Source organism: Oncorhynchus mykiss, chromosome 6 (genome assembly GCF_013265735.2).
Source record: "Oncorhynchus mykiss isolate Arlee chromosome 6, USDA_OmykA_1.1, whole genome shotgun sequence".
NCBI classification, from domain to species: domain Eukaryota; kingdom Metazoa; phylum Chordata; class Actinopteri; order Salmoniformes; family Salmonidae; genus Oncorhynchus; species Oncorhynchus mykiss.
Genome location: NC_048570.1, coordinates 66620572 through 66641910, shown reverse-complemented (window position 1 = coordinate 66641910; position 21339 = coordinate 66620572). Strand labels below are relative to the sequence as shown.

General features: G+C 43.1%; 1 protein-coding gene across 2 annotated transcripts in view; it reads right to left on the bottom strand.

The window, feature by feature from the left end:
- Positions 1-21339, bottom strand: part of LOC110526392 (copine-7) — a 38194-nt gene that overhangs the window by 5513 nt on the left and 11342 nt on the right. For both annotated transcript variants that reach the window (XM_021607339.2, XM_021607340.2), the window contains exons 3-14: positions 19918-20100; positions 19581-19655; positions 15511-15585; positions 10473-10556; positions 10294-10383; positions 10042-10140; positions 9745-9831; positions 8983-9042; positions 7732-7865; positions 2093-2147; positions 816-867; positions 359-492 (exon numbers count right to left, since the gene is read on the bottom strand). In XM_021607339.2, the coding sequence (XP_021463014.1) occupies positions 359-492; positions 816-867; positions 2093-2147; positions 7732-7865; positions 8983-9042; positions 9745-9831; positions 10042-10140; positions 10294-10383; positions 10473-10556; positions 15511-15585; positions 19581-19655; positions 19918-20100 (1128 nt within the window). The remainder of the gene's footprint in view (positions 1-358; positions 493-815; positions 868-2092; positions 2148-7731; positions 7866-8982; positions 9043-9744; positions 9832-10041; positions 10141-10293; positions 10384-10472; positions 10557-15510; positions 15586-19580; positions 19656-19917; positions 20101-21339) is intronic.

Genomic DNA, 21339 nt, shown 5'->3' with positions numbered 1-21339 from the left:
GATAATTCCCTCAAACACGGTGTTTGGCGGATATATTGGCACCGTTTGCAGGCCCGAGACTAACACCCGTGCCAATATCCTCCAAACACGGCTTCTCGGGCATTGTCACTTAATTAGACAAAAACATTTAATAGTGAATGACATCACTATCATGTTTTTCATTTCTACACAATCATACACCTACATGGTCTGTATTGGCTGACTGGTATTAATTGTGTAAAAGCTGAGCTGAGCCTGGGACAGCTCATCCAAGGAGGCTCAATGGGTGGGATATCAGTTATGGACATTTTTACTTTTCTCCATATCATGCAGGCCTGTACTGTACAGCACTCAATTACAGCAGTAAAGGGATACTTACTGAGGCATCTTTGATGGTCTCCTCTCCTGCTGACAGCTTGGCTATCCTGCTGATGATGGGAGAGACGTTGGTGGGACCATACAGCTGGATCTTAGGCAGGCAGTTCTGGTAGGCCTCCACCACCCCCTGAATCTCTGATCACACACACAAACACAGGCGTTCTACTGTGGGTACACGCCTTAAAGTGGCACATTGAGGAAGGAAAGGAGGGAGACAGGTGGGCTGGAGTAAAATAACTAAGGGACAAAGTATTACTGGAAATGTACATTTGTAGTGCTCTGTGTCCATTAAAGGTGGATTCTGAGAGCGGGGAAAGCACTCTCAAGCTCCACATGCTATCCAGTATGCACATTTTCCATTGTAAAATGTCAGCGGATTTAGATTGATGGAGGGTCGGGCAGAGCGGCTGAGATGTTCAGAAGTATAAGGTACCCAGAGGAGGCTTCATCTCTGTTACCTTCACATTCATCGTCCTCTGGGTTGAAATTGATGGCAAAGTCATGGGACACCTGTTTGTTGGGAAATAAAACAAGGTCAGACACTGTTGTACTGGAAATGAGTGTAGACAAAATCCCTATGCCTCATTCGAAATACAACTGGGGTCTTCAAGGACACTCATTTATTTCAGTCCACATTTTACGATCATTTGAATGTCTGGAGTAACGGTGGAATAAATGAAAATATAGGACCATAAGTCCACATAAAGCTTACTTTGAGTATGAGAATGACCCTGTTCCTGATACAAAATGGTCCAGTTATCTTACTGAACAAAGCCACAGCCACACAGCCTTTTGAGAACTTTTACTATTTTGGGTAAATACAACAGCTTTGGGCTCTTGGACTATTCTAAGTGACAGCAACAATACAGAATTGACAGATTTGGTTTTATAGCATTTTAGCAGCCTGGGGTTCAGAAAGTTTTCAGACGTGCCATTTTTCTATCCAATCAAAACAACCGTCTTTTTGGTCCAGTGTATGTACCTTTGACAAGACAAACGTCATTAAGCCATAATTACAGAACTTACAGTAGGCAAGACTATTTATAAGCCAATGCACAGCACAGAACAGAAGCAGAGTCTGATAGCCTTATTTGATCTTTTCTCGGTCTGTTGACCTGCCAGTACTTCAGTGTGCCTGTGATTCTCCATCTCTGGAAGCAGTCTGTGTGTCTGAAAGCGATGTGTGTGTGTGTGTGTGTGTGTGTGTGTGTGTGTGTGTGTGTGTGTGTGTGTGTGTGTGTGTGTGTGTGTGTGTGTGTGTGTGTGTGTGTGTGTGTGTGTGTGTGTGTGTGTGTGTGTGTGTGTGTGTGTGTGTGTGTGCGCGCGCGGCACTTCAAACCCTCTCCCCAGGGTGCTAGTTAAAACAACAGCCAGATCTCTGTTCTCCATGCCAAATCTGCTAAAACAACGCCCCTGTCTCGCTCCTGAAACCTTCTGACAAGTGGCCATCAACACCAAGGAGCCATGCTTGCCATTATTCTAATTCCTCAGAACATGTTATTTTCTCGGGGACAGGTTGGTATTTCCAGAGAAGGGGCTTGTGAATAAAAATAAACTCAATTATGAATTTGAAATGTGAGATTTTGACAGAGTGATGAATGGTGTCAGGATATAGGGCAATCAGCCCGTTCAATATATAGACTCAGGGCATGGGCAAATACCAAGAGGGGAGAGGATGGAGGGAAAATAAGCAGTGTGGGGAAATATTATAACAACTAAACAAGATAATACTCACCTCATAATTGGGTGGAATTCTGGCACCAAATCCCAAGGCGGAAAATCTTTTGTCACTAAAATGTAAAGTAAATCAATCATAAAATAATACTGTTGTCGCTGTTACAGTAGAGTTACACGGTCACTGATCAAATGGAAGATACTTGTTGAGAACATTACTGTAATTTATCTCTTTCACACAGAAAAAACTACACTGCAAATCCCTCCTTTTAAGACTTGTTTACAATTTAACCAGTTAGGACACTCAAATGGCAATGTAAGATTTGCTTCTTTGTTCCAGCTGTCAGTTTGCACCTATGGGGTGAGATTATGTTACTCCCCGCCAACAAGTGGTAATTGTGCGGTCACAATTGCTGTATTCCTCACATCATTATCGATATCATTCTAATATGCTGAGCTGATGCAGTACTACTATATGCTCTGCCATATTGAATGCATTACTCTTTGTCAGGAGGGCAGGAGAGCACTGCACTAGAGGAATGAAAGCAGGAACTGTGGGGGAGAATGAGAGTGTAAGACACAGTAGGACAGAAGCAATGCCTGCTGGGAAATACCACTAGACATACAGTAGATCTGATCACACGGTGAGCTGTGGGGCTCACTGAGCAGTATGCGAGCCGAGACAAGAAACAAAACACGAGTCGTCTTAGTGCAAACGGCAAAAAGAGAGGGTTGAAGAAAGGATTCAAATATGAGATGGAATGATTAGTGAGTTACAGCTCTCTCTCTCTCTGACAGGGAATGTGTGTATCTATCACTCTCCAATCCATGGCACTGTGAACATGTGTGCTGGGCTGTGCTAGCTTCTTTTCCATCACATTAGTAGTACTGCCTAAATACATGATTTTATCTCTGCTATTAGGACATTGCTTTCATGCAGAAAAAAAGTGGAGTCTCGAGCACCGTGGCAATCTGAATGAACATCTCCATAATAACATCTTGGTTTCAGTCATCAGCATTTGAAAGGAGCTGTTTTAATTTATTTACTGCAGCAGGAAGGGGAGAGAGTGGTGACATGGGCTGGGAACACTAAAGCAGGAAGTAATAAGCATTCAATTGAAGATTTGCCTGTAAAGCCCTCATTAGAGACAACTAAAGGACTCTAAACTTTAATATCCCATCTCTGGCTGATTGATACGTGATACGTTAATGGAAAAACAGATGATAAAACCCTTCTGGTCTCATCATCCACCCTTGGGAATTAAGAATGATCATCTCTGTGCTAAACATAGTAATCTTCAATTGGGCTTCCTCTGTCTCAGGAGATGGTATACTCTCTCAGGATGCCGCTCTCTCATGAGAAAGAGAGAAGCTGTCCGAACAACCAAGGCCACTACAAAGGCAACTGGTTGCTGCCAAAGGCAAAGGTTGCTGCCATCCCCGATATTCACAGTTTGCTTACAGCTGCTCATTCTTTTCTCTCTAAAGACTGACAGGGGAGCATCTAACAAGCAAGCCAATCAAAAATATATTTATTTTTTCAAATCAAATTGGGCTTGGTGGATGTATAGTACAACACATGTGGAACGTCATCCCCAAAACCATGGTCCTTTTCTCTAGCAGGCCTAGTAATACATGAGGGCACTCACAGACACACGCACAGACACAGACACACACACAGACACAGACACAGACACAGACACAGACTCACACACACACACAGACACAGACACAGACACAGACGCAGACACAGACACAGACACAGACACAGACACAGACACAGACACAGACACAGACACAGGCACAGGCACAGGCACAGGCACAGACACACACACAGACACAGACACACGCACAGACACACGCACAGACACACGCACAGACACACGCACAGACACACGCACCGACACACGCACCGACACAGACACACACACCGACACAGACACAGGCACAGACAGACGCACAGACACACACACACACAGACACACACACCGACACAGGCACAGACACACGCACAGACACACGCACAGACACACGCACAGACACACGCACAGACACACAGACTCCGTTCTGTCCATTAGAGGAAGATGCTCAGACTGCCCTCTAAGCACAGAAACTCAAGGCCCCATCTCTCTGATTCAGAGGGGTTGGTTTAAATGCGGAAGACACATTTCAGTTGAATGCATTCAATTGTATAACTGACTAGGTATCCCCTTCCCTTTCTATCAACCCAGGGAAAAGAGAGCTGGTAAAACATCTTGGATCAATGAAGGAAAGCAGCAGACATGATTTCTCTCTCTGCCCCCAGTCGAGTTATAGAAATGCTCTCTTTTTGTTCCCTCCATCAACACTTTGGTCCTTAATCTCCTTAATCCTCAACTCCTTAATCCTCAGATGAAGAAAGAGGGGAAAGTGGACCTCCTCTCTCCCTCCACCCTCCGTGGGGAGATTTAAGCAGATTCTGTCAATGGCTAATCCTGCGTTTAATGAATCCCACAGGACAGCGCTATCCAGGAGAAAGGACAGGAATAACCTGCAGGAGCAATGGAGGTGTACGAGAACAAAATTGGCTGCAACACAACGTGCCGAAAACACATTTTCTCTGACAGCAAATCATGACAAATGAGTGAATAAACTGCATGCAGGGTCAAATTGGACGGATAGTTTTGTTAATTATTGTCTGTAATGCAAGGGAGATCCATCACAACGGGCGAATGAGAAATGGGCCTACAACATACTCTCTGCGGTGGCAAAGCCAGTTTCAAGTTTTATAATACAATTCAAACTACTCAACCACTGATGTCTGATATCGCTGCCTTCAATAGCTATCTTTGACATACTGCTGTTGTTGTTTGTCTTGTATCTTTCTATTCTATCTAGTCGGTGGTGTTTTGTCCAAACAGAAAGCTCATTACAATACATCCGACTTATAATTTTAACATAACGGCGAGATCGACCTGAAACAACTTCTCAAAGTTTCCTCAGCGATTTATCTTACCTTTCTCCTCTGACGCAAATGCAGTCAATATGTTCCAGAGCTCCTGTAGTATCAAGAGAAGAGGCTGTACAAATACTTCCACTGGAGCTACTGCTACTTAGTTCTGATGCTTGGTGCTTCTCTGTTCTATCAGTCAGTTTAATACGTTGTGGGAATAGAACCTGGTGTTTGAGAAAATGTAGAGGTGCCACAAGTTCCCGAGAGTGAAAGAAACTGGCTTTCAAGTCTGACTATGGTTCCCCCAGATAAAATAGACATTCTCTGGGAAGTGGCCTTTCTGTGTAGTGGTATACATATTCTCTTTGATTGTGCGTTTTAGGATTCTTATGCCTTTTTCCAATTGAGCCTGGATTAAACATCACAACCTTCAGGTTGGTTCAGTGTGTGTGGAGTAGTAGTCCACCTCTGCGTCTTTTCTTAAGCAGCACATGGCTGTACTAAGTGATAAGTCCCAAGTAGAGAACTAATTATGGCTCACAGACTGCTATGCTGTGGAGGACTACCACCCCGGTAGACAGCCATATTTCAACGTGACACCAATAAGAAGAGTGGGAGAGCCAAATGTGAGGCTGTTCACAGGCCTGTTAATGAGGATGGCACCAATGTGTGGGCTCCATGTTGGCACCTCTTTTTCACTTCCACGTGACAGGGTGTGAGAGCGGATCTTGCAGGCGGGTGTCTTCACTGAGCCCTGTTCCCCTCTCAGTAGGAGAACCAGCCACTTCCCACTCAGAGCAAAAGGTGCCCGGCTCCTAATCCAGCTCCTACTGTGTAAAAGTGATCAAACATCACCTGATGTTCACCACAAGAGGCCTGCATGCCCACGTTGTGCACCTGAATAACAGCCTGGCGTGGGAGGAGATAACCCACAATATGTAACATAGGCGCAACACCTAAAGGCATGTTTGTGACACCCAACACCAAACTGAGTTAGCTACCTACACATCTATTTTCCAGGTAGCTAGAGTTTGTGTCTCTCCAACAGGTCTTCTGCTGTTCTAGAGTTATCTCTTGCATTCTTTAATTAGGCAGCCAACGTTCTCCACACATTCAAGAGGAGGAGCCAACACTGGCATGACTCACAGTGTAAATCCTCATTTGGCTCTGTGCCGACAGACAAGAGGATCTTTCCTCTAAAATAGACCCAATTTGAAATAATTTGTTTCTAATTAACCAGTGTCTGACAAGACTGTCTCCGATAGCCCTGGTGTATATTGAATAAATATTGAATTAGTCATTTATAAATGAGGAGTGTAACAATAATATAATAACCAGTCAATGACATATCCTTAACAAATACAGTATAAGGAAAGTCATGTGACAACACACACAAATTAAAAAATACAGACTGTCTCTCCAACTGTCCCCAGCCATTGAAACCATTATCTCCCCAAACCCTTAAGAGCCCTGTGCACCCTTCTTCTGCCATCTCTCCACTTCTACCTATGGCTCTGCTGTTACCTCTCCTCTGCCCTCTGCCCTCTGTCCCTCTCTACCCCTGTCTCTGCCCATCCTGCTACTGTCCCTCCCTGCTTCTGCTAATCCTGCTGTGCCACTGCGCCAGGCTGGGTGTCCTCTCCTCTGGATCGGGGTAATGATCCCTTGCCAGTCGTGGAGGGGGATCTGGCCGCTCCGCCAGGCACAGGCAGTCTTTGCCAGGCTGAGACAGAATAGGATGTCACAGGGTGCAGTGAGCACCACAGGACAGAGGAAATGCTGCATCCGCCACCACGGATGGAACAAGACCTGCTGTCTACTGCTTCGCTTTGTGCCCATTCCAACAACAGCAGCAGAAACAGCAGAGGCAGCAGTAAATCTAAGCAGACTAGCCTCATCTCAAACACTGATTCTGCCTCCAAGCAACTTCATCTGAGATTTCCCCAGGGCCTCCTCATGCATTTGTAATGTCTGTGTAAAGGCAATTTGTTTGCTCTAATTTCCTCCTAGTAAGGTGGAACTATAGGGATTTAATGAAAGTGTCGGCAGTGGGCATGAGAATTGCAGGTGGACCTTAATTTAATTAATGCATGAAAATGACTGTTTTTTTTGTTTTGGCGGTGTCAAATCCACAAGCGGCTCCTTGCGTTACCTTATCTCAGACACTGCCATTGGATGCAGCAAAACCACACCCACCTTTATATGGGACAAATCCCATGCAGCCGTGTTAGAAGTTCATGCAGTCACATTACAAGTTCAGGCACTCGAATGTGTGATGTTATATTGTCTACACCTCGATTAGACTGATAGCCTATCCCCATCCAAATGAAAATGAAAACATGCACACTTTCTATTGCAGTTTTGAACTTCTAACGCGGTAGGGATAATAGGAAGGGAGTGATTTGTAACACACAAGAACAGCCATTTGCCGATTTGCGGGCTCATACCGCAGTTACACCTTCAACACCGGCAAAACAACGTGAGTTATCACTCGATCTGATTGAATCGAGGCCTTATCATTGTAATAATTGTTCAACTCTGTCATTCATTTTCCAACTCATGCTTCAGTGAGTAGTAAAAAGGATCCTCTGAATTCTATTCTATTTCAGCATTCCACAAATTCCATTACCTCCTCATAGCTGGAAATTAGATGGAGTAGAACCACTGTCTCGGTTAAAGTTACATTTCCCAATGATAGACATACAGAGAGCAGCCCCACAGATAGAGATCAAGATAAGGCTGGGCAGAGAGGCGTGGTGCTGACTAACCTGTCATAATCCTGACAGATCTCCCCCACTGCTATCAAAGCCTTCAGATACTCATTGGGCTGGTACGGGTTGATGTAGTGTAGGGAGCAGCTGTTCCGTGGGTCTCCGTTGGAGGCTGTGAAGTCAATGGCCACCTAGAGCAATGACAGATTCATAGAAGACTGTAAACAAACCAAACACCATAAACACTAGACCTAGGGTCTACCTGTCCATGCAGATTGTGTTGAAGCAGGCTACGCTGTACAGTGCTCTGTCAAACTTGTGTTTCTATTAGAGGAAGATTATGACAAATCAATTGACTTCCATTGTGTAAGTGTCTGGAGCCTGCGCCATTGAGTGACATTTCAACCCGGGAGCGCCCTCACAAGGTCTTAAATACTGTAATATCATCGCAATCATGACCTCAAGCATAATTGCATAACTGCTTACGCAAGTGAATCTGTATAATATATGGTGAAAACATAAATATCTAAGATACGTAAATGAACATTGCTGAAGCCGTCTGTTAAATTTCTATTTTTATGTCCAGTCATTGCACAGATGTTCTCAGAGCAATTTATACGACCAACATGTGTGCAGGATGCGTTGAGGGCATGTCAAAAAGGAGTGACAAAGGGACAGAGATATTTCACTTCTTTGACGTCAGCAGTGCTAAAGATACGGGCACAGGGAGAACTGCAGCTTCTCAACAAGGGAAATTATCATGTAAATATTCTGCAGGTATTTTTTTTAATCATGAGTGCATTATCAAAGGACTTCTATAGTGTTCTTAATTTGTGGAAGGTGATACCTAAGGCCGTCTATGCAACAATGAAGCAGTGCTCCTAACATAGCCGTGCCCCTAAATAAATATTCATTATTGCCTCAGTTATCCTTCTAAGGAGCTAGCCTTCAGTGAGAGAATCCTCCGGAAACAACGGAAAATGCTAGTCAGCAGGGTAATGTTTAATTTGTTTAAAAAAATGCAGAATGTAATGTTTCACACTTAGAGAACGTAGCATTTAATCAAAACACTGGCCTTGATGACAGCACTTAACCTGGAAATGGAACACTGGTTTACATTTCAAAGGCAGGTTAAAATACTACGCCTATTGTCTATTCCAACACCTTAACGAAGGCAAGCAACCATTAACATGTATAGAATGTGTAGGCAGTCAGTGGATCGTACACGTTTTGAAGGTTAGCATAGCGTTGTACCATGCTGCTAAGTGATGATGATCTGCTAGTGCATGCATCGGCTGCTCAACTTACTGTAAAGTGGATTTGGCATCCTCCCATGATGTAGTCGAGGAAGGAATACACTCTGTGAAGCTGCAGAACAGAGAGGAAGCTTTTAAACTAAACCACAGAGGTTGGGGTGTTCGGACTTGGTGGAGTACTCAATGTTTTTAGATGAGTTCTAGTTTTAACCAATGGCTGTTCCATTTACAAAAGTATGTATTTTAAAACTATTATTAAACCACTACTCAGTAGCAATCAGTGTTTAGAAAACAAGTATTATGTAGTAAGCATGAACATGGAGAATGGTGATGATTTCATTTAGTCTGAGGGCAGCAGCTCTGTGATGTGCAGTGTGTTCTCTCCATGCCAGTTAGAGATCACACACCCAGTGGGGGCGGCAGAGGATTCAAACTGAGACACAGCAGCAATCACATGAGCTGGGGCGCAGTAAACTAATGAATCCAAATGAAATCATCCAAATGATAGGTTGCCGAAACAATAGGCCTGAGAGACACCAAAACAACTACACTTTAAAAGACCTGCGAACTGAAAACATAGGGGGAAAAGCACGGTGACAGCCACCCACAGATGTAGTCATTTACAGATTTGGGTTGTGGGGGTGGACAGTAAACTGAGGATGATCGCCTTTCTGAAACGAGCAGTACTAATTCATCAGCACTATGTGTACATGTTCTGAGAGAGTAGAACCGTATAGCAAAGAGATGGGGATGATTCTCTATGTATTCAATAGTGGAGAGTTGCTGAGCAGGAGCTGTAAATGTTGGCTCTAACCTTGAGATCACTGAGGATGACCACCCCAGAGTTCTTGTAGTTCTTTTTCTTCAGTTTGTACTTTGGATTCATGCAATCCCATGTGACCTTCAACACAAGAGGTAGACAACACATACAGAGACACAGTTACGAGTCGTGACGTCTGCTGCAGACCTGCGGTACGACTTGCAGAACATAGAAGAGCAGCGCGACGTTCCTCTCACCTGTTTCTGTCTTTGTCAGAGATAATTGACACATCCGTGACACACATCAAACATTCCACAGTGACTGACAGCACTCTCTCTCCGTTCGACTGACCTTGCTTCCACCGCCAATTTTCTGCATTTCTCGGAAGGTGGCATAAAACTCCCCGATGAAGTCGTGTTTTCCCCTGGAGTCAGAATCCCAGACTAGGCACTGTGACACAACCAGACAGTGACAGACAGAACCCTCTGATATTGACTGTTCATTCACCAGTAAGTTACTTCATTCACCAGTTCCGTTCATTCATTCATCAACACCACAGCAGCAACGTTAAACCATCACACTATGACTTCCTGTGTTTCTTACCTTGAGCTTCCTGTCCTCATCACAGCTACACAGAGAGATGAGAGACACTTTAAAGGGCTCCCACACGGGGTTCAGGTTGTTTTTGATTACCTGCAACAGCACATTAGACATGAGTAACTTTCACCACACATGGAGAAGGAGAGGTAGATACAGAGAGGAGGAATAAATGTGTCTATTACCTCAGTTCTGTGAACGAGCTGTTCCGTCCCATCATCGTTAATTCGATATATTTCCAAAAAGGGGTCTGACTTACTGAAGAGATCCTGCCAAATACACAAACCAATCAAACATAAAACACTAATTCTGGTTGAGCCATTAATGTACAGTCATTTATCTCAGACAATCAAATAACAAAACAAGTTGTTGAAATCACACACACACACAGATGTCATCATGTTAGCTTGGTCCTCCTGGTGCTAAATTTGACACAGCTTGTCACCTGCCTGTGCATGTGGTGTATTGTTCACTGCTGTAACAAATCAAATCAGGAAAAGGGTGTGAAAGAGTCATTTAACATTAAGTCTCAAGGTAAGGCTGAGAGCAACTACAGCTTGTTTGGGTCAATTGATTGTTTAGGGCTCAACAGACAGTATTTCTGTACATCGTGTAGTGTAAGTGTGTGAGAGTGTTAGAGAAAGGAATGGAGGGAGAAAGAACGAGTGTGTGAGAGAGTGAGAGGGGGGCACAAAACAAGATATTTAATGTCCCCGTTTCTCGCTGCATTAGCCTGATACAGCTCCACAGGGACAGCCAGGGAGGAAAGAGAGGGAGGTAGGCCCCAATATCGTTGCCACGGCAACCCCTTGCCAGTGGCGTCACTGTGGACTGACGTGCATTCAACATTGAATCCCTGTCCAGCAATAACAGCTCTCACCACTTATATAATCAGCACCATTAATTAAGTTACCTTTGACCAGCACGGTCTACTGAGTTACATAATGTTACAAGTTCCATAATGTCCTCCAGCAGTTTGTTCAGTACCTTGGATAGCGTTTCAGGCAGCATTACAGTATTAGAAATAAATGGGTGATGTTTCATTGCCTGATCCATGTTGCTCATACTGTGGTTGTCACAGCAACTCTTTCCATCTACAATTATATATACAGTGCCTTGCGAAAGTATTCGGGCCCCTTGAACTTTGCGACCTTTTGCCACATTTCAGGCTTCAAACATAAAGATATAAAACTGTATTTTTTTGTGAAGAATCAACAACAAGTGGGACACAATCATGAAGTGGAACGACATTTATTGGATATTTCAAACTTTTTTAACAAATCAAAAACTGAAAAATTGGGCGTGCAAAATTATTCAGCCTCTTTACTTTCAGTGCAACAAACTCTCTCCAGAAGTTCAGTGAGGATCTCTGAATGATCCAATGTTGACCTAAATGACTAATGATGATAAATACAATCCACCTGTGTGTAATCAAGTCTCCGTATAAATGCACCTGCACTGTGATAGTCTCAGAGATCCGTTAAAAGCGCAGAGAGCATCATGAAGAACAAGGAACACACCAGACAGGTCCGAGATACTGTTGTGAAAAAGTTTAAAGCCGGATTTGGATACAAAAAGATTTCCCAAGCTTTAAACATCCCAAGGAGCACTGTGCAAGCGATAATATTGAAATGGAAGGAGTATCAGACCACTGCAAATCTACCAAGACCTGGCCGTCCCTCTAAACTTTCAGCTCATACAAGGAGAAGACTGATCAGAGATGCAGCCAAGAGGCCCATGATCACTCTGGATGAACTGCAGAGATCTACAGCTGAGGTGGGAGACTCTGTCCATAGGACAACAATCAGTCGTATATTGCACAAATCTGGCCTTTATGGAAGAGTGGCAAGAAGAAAGCCATTTCTTAAAGATATCCATAAAAAGTGTCGTTTAAAGTTTGCCACAAGCCACCTGGGAGACACACCAAACATGTGGAAGAAGGTGCTCTGGTCAGATGAAACCAAAATTCAACTTTTTGGCAACAATGCAAAACGTTATGTTTGGTGTAAAAGCAACACAGCTGAACACACCATCCCCACTGTCAAACATGGTGGTGGCAGCATCATGGTTTGGGCCTGCTTTTCTTCAGCAGGGACAGGGAAGATGGTTAAAATTGATGGGAAGATGGATGGAGCCAAATACAGGACCATTCTGGAAGAAAACCTGATGGAGTCTGCAAAAGACCTGAGACTGGGACGGAGATTTGTCTTCCAACAAGACAATGATCCAAAACATAAAGCAAAATCTACAATGGAATGGTTCAAAAATAAACATATCCAGGTGTTAGAATGGCCAAGTCAAAGTCCAGACCTGAATCCAATCGAGAATCTGTGGAAAGAACTGAAAACTGCTGTTCACAAATGCTCTCCATCCAACCTCACTGAGCTCGAGCTGTTTTGCAAGGAGGAATGGGAAAAAAATTCAGTTTCTCGATGTGCAAAACTGATAGAGACATACCCAAAGCGACTTACAGCTGTAATCGCAGCAAAAGGTGGCGCTACAAAGTATTAACTTAAGGGGGCTGAATAATTTTGCACGCCCAATTTTTCAGTTTTTGATTTGTTAAAAAAGTTTGAAATATCCAATAAATGTCGTTCCACTTCATGATTGTGTCCCACTTGTTGTTGATTCTTCACAAAAAAATACAGTTTTATATCTTTATGTTTGAAGCCTGAAATGTGGCAAAAGGTCGCAAAGTTCAAGGGGGCCGAATACTTTCGCAAGGCACTGTATTTTCTACGTATCTCACTTCTCGAGTACTTTGAAAACAAAAGGTTAAACATTCAAGAAGTTTAAATGCAAACCTTTGAAAAGGTACTTTGTCCGAGCCATCAACCATTGTGCTGGTAAATCAACTACAATACTAAAGTGCCTCATCATCATCTGATCACCACCGTGAAGCAGGCAGTATTTATAGCTTGAGTGGTATAGATGATGTGCATAGTCTATTGGAGTAATATTTCTCAGTGTAATGGGATCCTCAAAGTCATTGGAACGGACAGATTCCATAAAAAGATAGTAACCTGGTAATTAATCTGCCTGAGCATGTGGCCATCCCCCCCCCCCCCCCCCCCCCTCCATCTCCATCTCCAACTCTCTGACTATTTTTCTCCCGCCCTAAAAGGTTTTTTCGGCTTTCCCCATAGGAGAACCCTTTGAATAACCCTTTTAGGTTCCAGATATAATCATTTTTGTTACAAATAGAACTGTTTGGGGTTTCATGTAGAACCCTTTACACAGAGGGTTCCACATAAAACCAAAAATGGTTCCAACAGGAACCAAAAAGTGCTTTTACCTGAAACCTAAAAAGGGTTCTCCTATGGGGACAGCCAAATAACCTTTTTGGAAGTTAAAGCAGTTTGCTGACAGGGTTGGGCAACTGAAATGTAATTATGTCAATAAGAAAAGGAAAGAGAACGTTTTAAAGCACACCATACCACCATTGATAAGTTTCCCTGCCTCCAATGTACACTGAAGATTTCATTAGCCTTTATTGTTTGTCTCTAAATCACAAACAGTGCAATTGGAAATCTGTTTTTATTTCCACATGAAATTGCTCATCATGACCCTATTTCTACTGGGTTAGGTCCAATCAGCCAATCAAAAAGACTGTAACTTGCTAACTCTAATACATGCCTTACAAAGGAGCCTGGGCTTTGCTCTGATGAATAACCACTAAGCAAAACATTACATCCACTCCCTGTTAACTTACTCCAACACTGCTTAGAGTCAGAGGCCAATTGCACCCTTTGCTTGGTAGCATTCTGAGAGCATAGAGAGGCAGGAAGAAGATTTCTGCTATGATCATTGATGTCAGAGAGTTATTCCAGTCTTGTTGACTGAGATATGAACCTTCTGCCTTGAGCCTTGTGTGGGTGTGCCAGCTCTACTGTAGGTGCCTCAGTGCTCCAGCTCCCAAAATCTGCTGCCAAATATCTTTCGTAACCCTCCTAAATGCTCTACCGACAACAAACTCCCTCTTACTGAGCTCACCATGCATTTTCCATAGCTTTTCTCCATCAAGCCATTTCTTGAAAAACTACTGCTTTCTGTGCTGTCTTTGCACAGAGAGCCCTATGTTGGATTGATTTCATCATCTTGTGTTAGGGCACAGGAATTTAGAGTTGAAAAGGACAGGTCGATCATGTCCTTTGGATATTGCAAGGTAGCCTTTCAGAGCCAGGATACTTGAAATGTATAAATTCCTAAATTACAGACAAAAAATGGAATGGTAGGAAAAAATGGGGGAAAACAGTATTTTGCAGATAATCACTAAGAGTATGTTTTAGCCTGAGGCAGAGAAAGTGAGGGAGGAAGACCTTGAGAGATATGCAGAGAAAAGGAGGAAGACCCTGAGAGATATGCTGAGTAAAGGAGGAATAGAAGGAGAAAGGCGGAGATATTAGTTGAGAGACAAGGAGAGAGAGAGAGGGTAAGTGTGGAGGTGTTCAGGTACGGCTTGTTGCTACTGTAGGAAGAACAGACACCTGCAGAGCTTCAGGGCCAGTGGTCCATTGTGGGATGCTTTGTGTGGAGGGGCTGTTCGCAAACAGAGAACCACACCGTAACATCACTTTAGCGTGCGCGCGCGCACGCACACACACACTCACACGCGCACACGCACACACACACGCACACACTGATCTCACCCTCATCTTCCTCTGGCTATCTGTCAAAGGTCCATGACACACCATTCTCACAATGCTTGTCTCAACGGGGAACCAGCATTTACAGAAAGCCAAGTTCAATTCAGACTTAATAGAATAAACGCTGAAATGTACAGTGGGGAGAACAAGTATTTGAAAAAATCATACAATGTGATTTTCTTGATTTTTGTTTTAGATTCCGTCTCTCACAGTTGAAGTGTACCTATGATAAAAATTACAGACCTCTACATGCTTTGTAAGTAGGAAAACCTGCAAAATCGGCAGTGTATCAAATACTTGTTCTCCCCACTGTATGTTGGATGCCTATATGTCATATCCTCCAGTAAATACAGTGTAAAGCATATGGATCTAAATAAATGTTACATTTATAAGTGTAGAAAATCCATATCATCATTGTATATCTTTCTTGTCTTGTTAATGACTGATTATGTCAAAAAGAGAGATCCAATCTTGAAATCACAATTACAGGAAAGAGGTTCAACAGCCAGCAATAAGCACAAATTCACCCATGAACTATATTGACATTTCCATCAGGAGAAGGCCCCTAATCCCTTACCTTATCATCCAGTTTCTTGGCACAGAAGAACAGTTCAACATATCCATTGTTGCCAGAAATTTCTTCAGCGTGTACCTGAAAAAAGTTTTTTTTAGTAAGTCCCATTTTTGCCAATGAGAATATTTTATTTTCCGCAGGTAGACAGCCTGTTGTATGACATGTGGACAGGACCAATAGTGTTATTATTTTAAAACTTCAACAGAAAGCTCACTCAAGCCCAGAAACGGATGTGGTTCCATTACTGTAATGCAGAGCTGGCCAAACGACTGCATGGGAGCTGGGTCCAAAGTTCGTCCACAAGACTGTTTGGTTGGCCCCCAAAAGGAATGCACTAATAGCTAAAAAGTGTATTATTCTGCATATTTAAAGGAATATTACAGACATGCTACATTTTGTGAAAAAGAAAGAGAGAGAGAGAGAGAGAGAGAGAGAGAGAGAGAGGGAGAGAGAGGGAGAGAGAGATCATATAATCCATGTACACGAACAACAAGTGTTCAGTTGAAAATTGTTAATAAACACACAGATTTCCTTCCTCAGGGCCATGGGGTGAGACAGGGATGCAGCTTGAGCCCCACCCTATTCAACATATACACTGAGTGTACAAAATATTAGGAATGCCTTCCTAATATTGAGTTGCACTCCATTTTACCTTCAGAACAGTCTAAATTCATCGGGGCATGGACTCTACAAGGTGTTGAAAGCATTCCACAGGGTTGCTGGCCAATGTTGACTCCAATGCTTCCCACAGTTGTGTCAAGTTGGCTGAACCATTCTTGATACACAGAGGAAACTGTTGAGCATGACAAACCCATCAGTGTTGTAGTTCTTGACTACACTCAAACCGGTGCACCTGGCACTTACTACCATATCCCTTTCAAAGTCACTTAAATATTTTGTCTTTCCCATTTACCCTATATATGGCACACATACACAGTCAATGTCTTAATTGTCTCAAGGCTTCAAAATCCTTCTTTAACCTGTCTCCTGCCCTTCATCTACACTGATTGGAGAGGACTTAACAAGTGACATCAATAAGTGATCATACCTTTCACCTGGTCAGTCTCTATCCAGGAAATGTTTTGTACAATCAGTGTACAATATATCAATGAATTGGCGAGGGCAGTGGAACAGTCTGCAGCATCCGGCCACACCCTTCTGGACTCAATCAAATGTCTACTGTTTGCAGATGATCTGGTGCTTCTGTCCCCAACCAAGCAGGGCCCAACAGCAGCACCTAGATCTTCTGCACAGATTATGTGAAACTTGGGCCCCCATGAATCTCAGTAAAGAGAAAAATAATGGTGTTCCAAAAAAGCTCCTGTTACCAGGACAACAAATATAAATGAAATCTAGACACCGTTGCTCTAGAGCACACAAAGAACTATACCTACCTCGGCCTAAACATCAACACAACAGTTACCTTCCACCTACCTTTGATGGCCTTCTACGCCATCAAAATGAATATACAACCAGTCATCCCAATTACGATCTGGCAAAAAATACTTCAATCAGTTATAGAAGCCATTACTCTCTATGTTTGTGAGGTCTGGGGTCGACTCACCAAACAAGAATTCACAATATGGGACAAACACACACTTGAGACTCTACATACAGAATTCTGCCAAAAAATATACTTTGTGTACAACGCAAAGCCCCAAACAATGCATGCAGAGCTGTTAAATTCTATAACCACCTAAAAGGAAGTGATGACCACACATTCCACCACAAAGCCCTCACCTACAGAGAGATGAATCTAGAGAAGTGTCCGCTCATCCAGCTGGTTCTGGGGTTCTGTTCACAAACACAAACAGACCCCACAGAGCCCCAGGACAGCAACACAATCAGACCCAACCAAATTATGAGAACACACTAAGATAACTATTTGACACACTTTTGCTGTGACCAAAAAAGAGAGCAAATTGTAATGCTATCAGTCCCTAAACAGTGAGTACACAGTGGCAAAATACCTGACTACTGTGACTGACCCAAAATTAAGAAAATCCTTGACAATGTAAAGACTCATAGCCTTGCTATTGAGAAAGGCCACCATAGGCAGACCTGGCTCTCGAGAGAAGACAGGCTATGTTCCCATTACTCACAAAATGAAGTGGAAACTGAGCTGCACTTCCCAACATTCTGCCAAACATATGACCACATTAGAAATACATATCTCCCACATATCACACAGACCCACAAATAATTTGAAAACAAATCACACATTGATATACTCCCATATCTGTTAGGTGAAATACTGCAGTGTGCAGTCACATCAGCAACATTTGTGGCCCGTTGCCATGAAAACAGGGCAACCAGTGGAGCACAAACAACATGGTAAATACCACCAATATTTATCTGTTTATTTATCTTCCCCTACTATTCATGCTACAACTATTTGCACATTGCTAAAACACTGTACATAACACTTTAAATGTCTATCTTTTTTAAACCTTTTTGAGTTCAATATTTTCAGTTAAATTCTAATCGTTTTTGGTTAATGTTGTTTTGTGTCTTCTCACTTTTGTTTATTGTTTATTTCACTTGCTTTGGCAATGTAAACAAGTTTCCCATGCCAATGAAGCCCATTTGAATTGAATGGAGAGATGAGAGGGGAGAGGGGAGAAAGGAGAGATGAGAGGGGAGAGATGAGAGGGGAGAGGGGAGAAAGGAGAGATGAGAGGGGAGAGGAACTTAGGGAGAAGGGAGCACTCTAAAAGGAGACACTAAAAGGAGACACAGTGTTGCATAGCTAATGGTGTGGTCAGAGCCCAAAGAGTTCCAGATCACTACAATGAGCCCATTACAGTGAGTGCTGCTCACCTTCAGAACCACTCCTGACGAACAATTAGAAGGTTACAAGTCATCTCAACACATTAGGACAAATTGTATTGGCCCTTTACTGCCCCTCACCTCCTAAATAAGTGTAATTATACGCCGGTAAGCCAGTGAATCAAGTGCTGTCTATCTAACAGGACTTTATCTGTGTTAAAATGCACGACTACTACAATAATGAACAACATCTGTTGACTAACGGCATACAACGGTAACTTAATCCCTACCATTTTATCAACTGTTCTCCACATCCCATGTCCCCATATGCATATCTGAGAGATGTGTTACAAAGACTGGGGAGGGATTTTTCACACAAAACAAAAACAGTTGACTGTTGTTCTGCCACCTTCCAGATTAGCCTGCAGGCACATTCCAGGCAGACGCCATGTCATTGGGATCCATCTCACGGACAGACCTAACAAAGCCCAGGTCCATTATCATATCAGGAAAAGCCATTTTCAGAAACACCATGACACAGGTTAGCGCTAATTCACTAGAATGCATTAAGCCCACACTGCTACAGGACGTGCTTAAACAAACCCATTATATCCCCCAAAACCGCCTCCCAGCAAGCTGCCGTCATGTGATCGCACCCAATCAATGGCCATAATGGCAACACTAGCCCGGAGGGAAAGATCCTCAAATTTCATCTGTACTTTGGCCATTTCCATCACAAGCAACTCATTCTCAGCCCTTCTCTCCAAGGGCAATTTGTTAGGGTAAAATCAATAAAGATAGGTCTCAATAAGGCCAAAGGTCTGTTGTTGACATCGGATTCACTCCTTGGTTAAAACTCCTTCTCTTTTCTCCTCTCATCTCTGCAGTATAAGAAGGCACAGAGATCACAGACTCTGCACCTCTGACTTAACAGGAGCAGTGAGGAATGCTGACTCTTCCTCCCACTCTACTAAAGGTCAGATTTGCAGGCTTGTTAAACACAGTTTCTCTGTGTTGTTCCCTTTTGTATGGCAATGTAATGTTGGCCTGGCAGATGGTGTTGAGACCATCCAACTGAAACAACACTCTGTGCTTTAACGTCCCCCTCTCTTTGTCATGACAGATATTGTATATGAGTCATGATTCTTTGTACAGAGAAGCATCCTTACATCACAGGATTCACATCATCTACTTGCTTGAATTGATTTAACAAGTCATTGCATTTGATTTTGCTTGCCACTGTTACTGCAACATTGAGCCAATGGTGAGCGAGATCAATAGGGTGATGAATAGGGGGAACCTACCGTGATGGTGGATTTCCCAGCGTACTTCGCATACTTTAGGAATAAAGGCTTCACCATCTTCTTCTGGGCTACAATCTGTGGAACACAGGAAAACTATGAAGGACTGGTGACTAGTGAAGCAGGGAGAAGTATTACCGGACAATTAGTACGAAAGCAGTTTGAGAGCAGTGTGACGAGGACTGGTGACCTCTAACCTTTACCCTCTGACCTCTGTTGTTGGTGAGCAGCAACTCGGCACACTGTTCCATTCAGTTTATGTGTGGTGAGTGATTTGATTAGACATAAGAAATGGTACATTGGATAACTGAGTGGAAGGGTCAGACATTCAGTACAGGACCTGGCCGAGCGTACACTCCACTCCGCCCAGGAAGTCGTCGTCGCGGGTGCCAATACTGTGGGTGCCATGGATGTCGTAGACCTCGAACCGCAGCTTCTGCACTTCCTCAAAGTAGTAGTCCAGGGTGAAGACCTTGGCAAAGACCGGGTGCAGGTTGCTCTTGATCACCTCTGTCCTGTCAAGCTGAAGCGACAAGAGGGGAGAAAAAGGTTAGAATGTGGACACGTTGTTGGATATTACTGGAGAAACTTGGACCTCCAACTCAACTCTCTAATGAGAGCTTCCTACCAATTAAAAATGAAAAGTGCAGTTTTATATGCAATGTACATTGTATCAGTTCATTTGCAATGCTAATTAATGTATGGGACATGATGATGTATTAATGGGCACATGGGAATGCAGGAACTACAGCCAAATACCCATCTGCACCTGGATCACCGCTACAGCCACTGTTGGCGTTCTTGTTTGTTTTCCTGTTGATTAGACCAAAATGTAAATCTTGTGAAGATCTTGTTCAGACAGTGACAGCAGAGAGGATTTTAGTGGACTGAGGGCTGAGAGCTCAGCAAACACACAGCTCATCCATTGCCATGCTTGGACATACACCTGTTTATCTAATACACCTGGTTCATGCCTGAACTCTCCACATTGCCACCTGCTTTCAGTGGAGCACAGAGGCTGCGTTTACGCAGGCAGCCCGATTCTGATCTTTGACCAATCAGATCAGCTCTTTTGCCAATAATTGGGTAAAATATCAGAATTTGTCTGCCTATGTAAACGCAGCCAGAGTGTACCCATCTAGCACCCAGACAAATGATGTCCCATCCAGTAGCATCCAGCATCCAATTATGTCCAGTACCAGATAAATGATTGGTCATTTTTCTCCAAGCTAGGTATTCTGAGTGGAGTCAACTCATCATCAAAAGCATATGTTCCCCCTAAAGATGCTATCAGTAAATTAAAGTGACCTAAAAAGCTGTGTTTGAACCATGGTTTAAGTGAATCAATGGATTTCAAACTGGAGTTATTGAAGGCATATTGAAAAATAATTCAAGCCTAAGGCATCTGGTAGAAATTTAAAATGCCATAAATGTTTTACTCATTTTCCATTTCTTTTAATTTGAGGAAAAAGTTGTGATGGTAAAACAGACGATAAAGTCAGAAAGTCGTCAAACACAGATAGTTAAATATGATAGGCAAATTGACATAATCTCCATAGTTTGATCTAAAAAAGAAATAGTCTAGAGATTGCCATCAATCTCAATACAGGCCTAGCCATCAATCTCGCTAACAACCTTACCATAGCAGAGCCAAATCCCACCTGTCCATAGAGCGCAAATCAAGAATGAAGCTCCCTGATCAGCAGCTCTGTCAAAGCTCTCTAAAGTCAGAGTCAACATGGGCCCCACACACCAAACTCCA